Here is an 8,448-nt window from a genome sequence, read left to right as displayed (position 1 = left end):
CTTTCTGCCTTGCTTTCTCGCTCTAATACCCTGTTGTTTTTTTTTTTCCAGATGGATCTCAAAGGGAATTCTAATTGTTTTAAGGTATATTTTGAACTCCCAAGCTCTATTTGGTGCCAGAGTAGTGACAGTACAGTATGAGACCTATGGTACAAACCCAGCTCTGGCTCTGCAGGTGGCCTGTGGTCAGGACATAGAATCATTTTGGTTGGAAAAGACCCTCGAGATCATTGAGTCCAACCATTAACCTAAATCTGGCACTAAACCATGTCCCCCATGCTAGCAAGTGCTCTCCCAGAGGTTTTTCCCTAAAAGAAACATTTGTTTAATGCTCAAAATCAGACCTTCTGCCATTTTATGCCTAATTAATAAGACTGTGAGCCAGTTTTGATTGGGTTGTCTGTACATTTCACAACATCCTTTATTTACCCAGCTGGCAGCCAGAGTGCCACAGGACGTCTGCCGTGCTAGCGCCCCAGCCTCTGCTCCTGGGGCCAGCATCTGCACTCTTCTTGGCCATTTTAGCAACCACGAATTTACCCCTCACCCCAGAAGCAGCATGCAGCCAGCTCCAAGCACTGTTTCTTTCCTCAGAGAGAGCCCAGAGAGCAGCGGTCGAGGATATTATTAACGTCTTTACACGTGTGCCCAGCTCGGGCTTTGCAGTCACCCAGCCCCTTCTCGTGGTGCCACAGTGGCAGAGCCAACAGCAGGAATGTCATGGATGAGCCGCCAGCTGTCCACAGAGTGCTCCCTTCCTGGGTCACTTGTAGCTCCTGCTTTCTTGTTCTCTGGCACCCCGGCCCAGGCCCTGCTGCCACCAGCCAGAGGAAGGTTGGTGGCATTTACTGCCGCCTTTCTGACTGAGGAGGTCCACAGTTTGGGGATCCAGCCCGGCTCCGCTATGAAGAGCTTCCTCTTCACTGGGGTTTGGCCATGGTCTGCAGGCAGCCTTTACTTTTGGCTGCCAGCTGACTGTGCCCAAGTTACATTTTCCTCACCTGATGATTTGAATGTGCCACATTTCTGTCACTGGGGCTGAGTAGACTTGGGAGCTGGTGTTTAGTTATTGACAGAGGTCTTTCCTGGTCTTCACATCAACAGATTTTCTATCTGTGATGTTGTGAGTGGGCACTCATTTTGAAAGCCCTAAATGACCTGGCGGTTGTCTATTTTAGAGGTGAGTGTTTGTTTACTAGCTTTCAAAAGTCAGTTAGAACTCTTTTGACTTACAGGGGCTTGTGACGGTCTGTGGATCTAGGAAGATCCTTCCCATGGCCAGAAGTGGACTGAAAGCATCGATTTTTGTAGCCTAAGCCATCACCAGCAATATTTGAGGTGACAGTGGTAATGTGAGCTGCTGGGTGTGTGACCTGACTGGAAGGCAGCGGGTGCCCACAGCTTTGCTTGGGCACTGACTTCTGCTGTTTTGAGGCCAAAGACAGGAAATATACATGAGTGAATGAAGGGATGCAACTGTAATCAAGTTTTCTACTGTCCCAGGAATAGTTTTAAAACCAGAACCAGTGCTTGATATGCAGCTGTGAAGCAATCTTTCCTTAGTTTTCAAGACACGGAATGCCTGCAGAGGGGCAGACTGATATCTCATCTGCAGGAGCTGCATCACTCTGCAGAAAGTAATGCAGCCCTGTAAGGCTGAGGAAAGAGCACGGTCCAGAAGTCCATTCTGTGGGTCACTGATAAGGGGAAAAATATGGGCTGCATTTCCTGCTGTGTGCACTCTGCCCAAGGGATATTGTCTGCATTACTATGGCTGGGTTTTCTGGAGGAGTACCTGACCAGAGCTGCAGCCTTAGCCCTGCCCTCAGGCTCAGATCCTCCCCAGCTTTCTAATTCAAAATGCGAACAAACTCTCCATTTCATCCTTCCTTAAATACTGATGTCCCTCCTTTCCATATGACGTCTATGAGTTATCCCCACAGAGACCTGTTCCTTTTCCAGGGAAAAGCTGTCATCCTGTCCTCCACATTGATGCAGTAGCCAGCTCTTAACATGCCTCTCAACAGCATTTCCTTCTAACACTTTTTACTCACAGAGAAAATCCTCCCATCCCAGTGGAATAAGCTGATTTCTAAGGAAGAATACATTGCAGATACTATTTGCTATGTGATTGTGTTAGGAGCCTCACTGGGCAAAATTTCGTGCAAGAAAGAAACTCCATGGGCAGCCTCATCCCAAGAGTTAATACAGAAATGCGAAAGCTTGGTCCGAGAAGAGAGAGCAGACACTGACGTACAAGAGAACGGCATGACTGCCAGCAGCCCTTCTGCAACCACCTTCTGATTCAGTACTAATCAGCTGTTGCTTCCTACTGCCAGAACGCCCTACTATTACCGATACTAAACTGGAGCATTTTCTATGAACATTATCTAGACCTGTAAAAGCCATGATTTCCCATTAGAGTTATAAATCCCATGCAGTGAAAACAGCTACATTTATCACACTCATCTTCCTAAGTATAGGGACACAGAGAGCTTATTTGTGGAGTGGGTAAATAGGTAATCAGTTTAAGCCACATGAGGCTTTCCGGGTGGCTAGAAAATAGCTTATCTACTTGGCAGGCACCAAATCCTTTTCCAGTAAATACACTACAGCCAGCTGTACTGTCTATGGCCAGTAGATATTCCCCTGTACTGGTCAAAGTCCTTCTCCTTCATTTCTTCCTGCACCTCAATGGACAGAAGTCACTGTTTCCCTTTATCATGCAATAACTGAATCAAAATATAAGAGTACATTTATAAAAGTGATCTGGGGTGTTTTACCTTTGGGACTTGACCACAGTGAAGGGACAGTATGTTCTAATGGTGAGTATGCCTCATGGGAAAGCTTGCCAGAGAGCTGAGGAAGATGCACAGCGAACAGCAAGATATTACATTCAGTTCTCCAGAACTTTGTTAGCAAAGAAGTCTTCGAGCATTCAAAAATACAAAATGTTCTAAGCAATAGCATTTTGCGAAATTGAAGTATAGTCATCTCCCCATGTCACCTTCAAAAAAACATGAACTGAGATGGCTGGATTTTGAGTTACAAGGTTTAGCAACAGAGCAGGAAATGAGCTGTTTGCCTGTGTGTGATTTAACAAACAGTGTTTATTCTGTTACAAGCCTGTTGCTGCAGAGTGTTTTTGTTAAACTGGGAATCTGAAATGTGGCTTCCATAAAAAGCACAGTGGCAGACTCCCGTGTATGTGTGCGGTCAGTCACGGGAAGTAGTTCATTTGAAACCCTTAGGGGTATTCTGCATTGCGGAGGAATTATTTGTACCCAGTAATGGCAAGAGTCCATCTCAGACACCCAAATACATGTATCTCCAACCCAGAATCGGAAACTAGTGGTTCAGTAAAATGGGGTCCTCAGATTGTGATGCAGAGGTGAAATGTGCACTATCCAAACAGACAGAAACACTTCAGCAGTAGGAATATGAGAGTTGATAAACCTGCAATGAAAAGCACCTACATCCCAGCAAAGCCAAACAACAGCTAGCAGGACTGGGAGCAAGAACAGACTTGGATTTGGTATGTTGATTATTGGAGAGTTAAAAGAATAGCGGAATTAAAGAATTAAAGTTAAAAGAATAGTGGAATTGTTGTCTAGTAAATATCACCCCTTCCAATGGATCCTTGACCTCCTGCTTTCATTGAAAGCCCCATGCTTAGCCATGGTTAATGAGATCCACATCCACTAGACTCACAAAGCTCCTGATGAGCTCACTAGTTTGCTTAAGAAAAACCTTCAGTTTCTCATCAAATCCCCCATCTCCCCACAGAAGGATAAGAAGGTGGAAATTAATCAAATGTAACCATTCATTCGGGTGGCTAGTTTACTTCTGGGGTTTCCTACAGACATGAGCTGAAAGTTGAGATGGCAGAACAATCCCCTATCCACCCCAGTTGGAGCACACACCACTGAGGTGCTTCTCAGTCGCCTGGAGAAGCGCCAGGCAGCAGCAGGACAACTCAAAAGAGCAACCACCAGCTCCAGTCTGCAGGGTGGGAAGCGGGGGGGCTGTGCCATCGGCTGCCCCTCACAAATCCCCTTTTCCTCACCGCCCACTGCTGCAAGCACTGGCTCTGCAGCCCTGGTGGGACACTGCCGTGTGCTGTTATTCAGCTTCAACATAGACCTCCTCACTCCTAATGTTGTGATGTGGTAGGGATCTGACTTCAGCAGCTGCAATACCCCCAGTTCTCTTGACCTAAACCCAGGGAAGCTCTGCTCTGGGGTAGGGAGTCATCCAGTTGGGACAGGGTGAGGACAGGGTGTCACCAGCGGGATAGGCAGATTTGACATAGAAGAATAGTGTGAGAAGTGCTGACAGTAATGCGACTAGGGAACAAAGCAAACTACATCGTCAGTGTTACTTATGGGACTCCCAGGATGTTTTATAACACTAGTTTTCTACATTCCCAGTGTTTCCCACCAACAGAGGCTGAAGGATTCCTCCTCATGGTGTTTCCTGATGGCCATTTGGGATGGGACCACCAACACTCAGGTGTTTACAACATTATGACCCCAAACTCAGCTCTGGGCAAGGGTAGAAGATGACATCCTTGGTGAAGAGGAGGTCACTCGAAGCAGCCATGGTGCCCTGTACCCTCAGCCCCTGTGTGGGCCTGCTGAAGCACTCTTAGACCTGCAAGGGCCAGAGCTGCTTACAAGGGGTGGCTGTGTGTAAGGGCTGGCACCAGGGCAGAACTCAAGGGAGCTGCTTCCAGCTGGTCCATGGACAAAACCAAACCTTAGGCAAGCACAGGAGAGATTGCTTTTCCCTCACCAAAACCAAAAACTGAGCAACAGCTGCCTGCAGTGGCACCATCACTTTGCTCCCCCACCAGCTCCTGTTTAACATCCAAATGTGCAGGAGCTGGCCTGAGGACGGGAGGGCCAGGCCCACTGCAGGCTGCGGCACACCTGACATGGCAACACCCAGCTGAAATCCACTGCAGTATCCTGGTGTGAATCCAAGGGACGTTTCACACTCCTCCTTCAAGTTTTGGGAGGGAGGTTGTGTAATACCCTTAAAACGAGATCCCGGCCCAGCCCGCAGTCCGGGAGGGCACAGACAGCTCAAAATAACAACTTAGCTCTTTCTAGAGGAGAAGGAAATTACTGTTGTTTTGATTTGTGGTATGACTGGACTGCAGTATAGCCTGTGGCATCTACCCATTCTCTCAAAGGGGTTATGTGAAGATGGGCCCCTTCACTAGACATTCACTATGTTGTCTACTCTGGCTTCAGCACACAATCAATGGTCAAGGCAGACTGAGGAAGACCAATGAGTCATTTGCTTCTTCGTTATCCAGGAATATTTTTTTTTTCCATCTGAGTTGGAGCCCTTCTGACTCTTATTGCAAGATAACCAAATGGGACCAGCAGAGAAATTAGGGAACATGATGTAACAGTCCTTTAGGATATGATCTAAAAGCCTTTTCTTGCCACAGAACTCAAAGCAGCCAAACCACAGGACAAAAACAGCTCAGAGCCCATTGTCTACTTTTCTTACACTGACAAGATGCTGATGATCTTCACTCCATGGAAAAACAACTCCAAATAGTCACCCCTCAAACATGCTTTTTATACTCCGTTTTCCCCATTTTCTGTATTCATTTCCCCAAGTATGTCCTAAACAACATCTACTTATGTACTCTATTTTACATGGAAGCAATTAGTTTTATAAATTAATCATAATGCACATTTAAATCTACATTGCACTTGCATCCAAATCATTATCACATTGTCATGGTTATATTATTTATTGCGATTTAACTGCCACCAGTCGGTTTAGGAGGAAAACAACACTCAGAGGACCCAGCCATTCCATAAGTTACCATACTTGTAGTTTCACTCCTGTAACTGAAACAGAGCTGCAGCATAGCTGAACATCAGACATGAGGTTCTTACATGCAACGTAGAGTTCAGAAAAGTTGAACCTTAACATGTTATTTTCAGACAAGATATTGTTACCTCTGACATCTTTATCAGGGTGAATGAGTATATTCCAGGATACAGGTCAGGTAAATCTGTTGCTTCTCAAAGATGACAAAGATGGAAAGAATTTTTTTTTTTATTATTATCTATATAGCTGTCCAAAAGTCTGCTTGAAATCCCAGGTCTGGTTGGAGGGTGAAAGTGGACTTGGTTTCCCTGAACAAAGTCTCCAACAAGAATTTGAGCTACAAACATGCTGTGGTGTTCTGTGATGGACAGACAGTATTGATGAGAATACTGGCTTCTCTGGCAAAGTAAGTTCTAAGGACCAGAAAAAGCCATGGGTAAGAAAATGCATAAACTGAAGGAACGAACATCTGCTATCGGCACTTTGGCAGCCAACTCCTCAACAAGGACCTTCTTCTCTTTTGTACCTCAGGTAGCTCCAAACACATCCTTGCCTGGTGCTTCCACGTGAGTTTATTTAAAGGTATCAACAGACGGGGCTGCTGCTTTTGTACCTCAGGTAGCTCCAAACACATCCTTGCCTGGTGCTTCCACGTGAGTTTGTGTAAAGGTATCAACAGACGGGGCTGCTGCTTTTTGTTGCTTTACAAGTTACAAAACGTCTAAGGAGGGAGGATCAGGCTCACACTGTAGGAACCACAGCTTGTGCTGTGCTCTTACCTGCTCTCTCAAAATAGCCCAAGCATTTTGATGTAGGTCCAGCTCATGCACTTGTACCTTTTCCATACATTGTCTCATAAGTCACACAGATCCTCCAGTCAAAATTCTGCTCACAGACTCATCCCATGGAATAGGAGCCACTCACCCATATCCTGCACTGGGCTTTTCTTTTCCACGTGCTCTTTCTGCCTACAGAAAAACATATCAGAGGTTTAGCATATGCATATATACCCATGCACAAGCACTTCTTATCTTATGGACCATCTGCCTTGTCCACTCAATCCCAGCCAGATCCAAAACCAATATGGAAGATGGAACAAAAAAAGTAGTGTAGCCATATGACCTGTATCCCAGTGCATGATGAAACAAACATACACCGCACACATTGGAGCATCGCCTTGGTCTCCCCAGTAAATCTGTTCACCTGAGTTAACCAGAGGCAGTGGTGTTTGGAATCAGAAGAGGCAAAGGAGCTGAGTGAAGACTCTTTTTCCTTGACACAAGCCTCCCCCTCTCTCACTTGTCAGGACAACATCTTCCACCTGAAACCAACCTGGCTGGTGGTGGTGTCCTGCATGCCATGAGAAGGCAGGTATGCCAGTGCCCACAGCTACTCTGCTCAGCATTGCTTTTGCAAAAATCTCTTAACGGAGAAAGAGGGTATGTGGCTGGGGGAAAACAGCCACTTCCTTTCGTGGTGTTAGGTCTGACCTCAGCAGACTGTGGCCTGACACTGAAACACTGAGCCAGATGGCTGGAATTGATGGCATGGCTGAAGAGGTGGCTTGATCCTTGGCTGGCCTCGAAAAACAGTTTTCTTCTTTTCTGTTTGAATGAGCACCAGGAAGGCCAAGATAACTAATACGTGTCAGGTGGTCTTTCCCAGTCATGCTTTTTCCTTCCCTGGTCTCCAACCTAAGGAAAGTATCTTAGACCTTCCTCCCTGCAAAACCAGCAGAAAAAACAAGGGAACTTGGAGATGGAGCTCAGAGGAAGCCCTGTGTCATCACAAGTGGAAAAAACAAACACAAACAAAAAAGAAACCTGTGCTTCAGATATTTTTAAAAAAAACTTTGCTAGTATAACAGGAGCTATTTCAGATATACAAGATTGCCTTGATGAGAGAGAAGAGAACCAAAACAAGAAAACTTAATTTCTGCTATATAGCAAATAGCTGCTACTCACATCTCATCCAGCGATAAAGACAATAGATCATAGGCCAAACAGTTCTCTCTCTCGCTCTCTCTGCAGCCCTGAATTCTAATTCTCCATAGAAATAACATTTTAAGTTTTGTTCTCAGACCTTAATTTTTCTGATAACACACCGGCCAGTAAGTAGACCATATTTTCTATAAATTCAGTATATCTATTCCCAGAGAAGAACTGAAGTAGTCACTTGTTTAAATGTATTGGAAACATTTCAATTATTCTATCAGTGGTGCAAAATTCATTTAACAAGTTATATTCATCTCCTTGCTGGCCTGTCTACTAATTTATGATGTTCTGTTCAGTCATGGCCAAGTTTGACACAAGGAAATGTCTAAAAGTACACATTACACCTAGCAAACAGAGAGCCTACTCCACCAGAATTTTGACTAAATCGTTTTGCTGAATTTGTGGAAACTGCTCATGCCAACTGGAACTTTTTTTTTTTTCCCAGGAACATTCAGTTTTGATGCTGTTTTTTCCTTGGAAAACTTCAGACCCACACTGGCATTTCTGGTTACTACTCAAGCCCAAGTGACCCTATCCTGTGCTCCATTTCTGAAATGCTAGGGACAGGCACCCAAAACAGGGAGCCGTAGGTTCAGTT

The 8,448-nt window shown here is 45.3% G+C and overlaps 1 protein-coding gene across 6 annotated transcripts in view; it reads right to left on the bottom strand.

Moving 5' to 3' along the window:
• Nucleotides 1–5,434: 5,434 nt before the first annotated feature.
• The window catches only part of LOC136003233 (protein mono-ADP-ribosyltransferase PARP12-like), a 30,693-nt gene continuing 27,679 nt past the window's right edge, over nt 5,435–8,448 (bottom strand). For 4 of the 6 annotated variants that reach the window (XM_065658642.1, XM_065658643.1, XM_065658638.1 and 1 more), the window contains one exon: nt 5,435–6,824. In XM_065658642.1, the coding sequence (XP_065514714.1) occupies nt 6,754–6,824 (71 nt within the window). In that variant the 3' untranslated portion in view covers nt 5,435–6,753. The remainder of the gene's footprint in view (nt 6,825–8,448) is intronic. The other 2 variants (XM_065658640.1, XM_065658641.1) reach the window with 1 other exon arrangement.

This window comes from Caloenas nicobarica, chromosome 1 (assembly GCF_036013445.1).
Source record: "Caloenas nicobarica isolate bCalNic1 chromosome 1, bCalNic1.hap1, whole genome shotgun sequence".
Lineage (NCBI taxonomy): Eukaryota > Metazoa > Chordata > Aves > Columbiformes > Columbidae > Caloenas > Caloenas nicobarica.
This window is presented reverse-complemented; position numbering and strand designations above follow the sequence as displayed.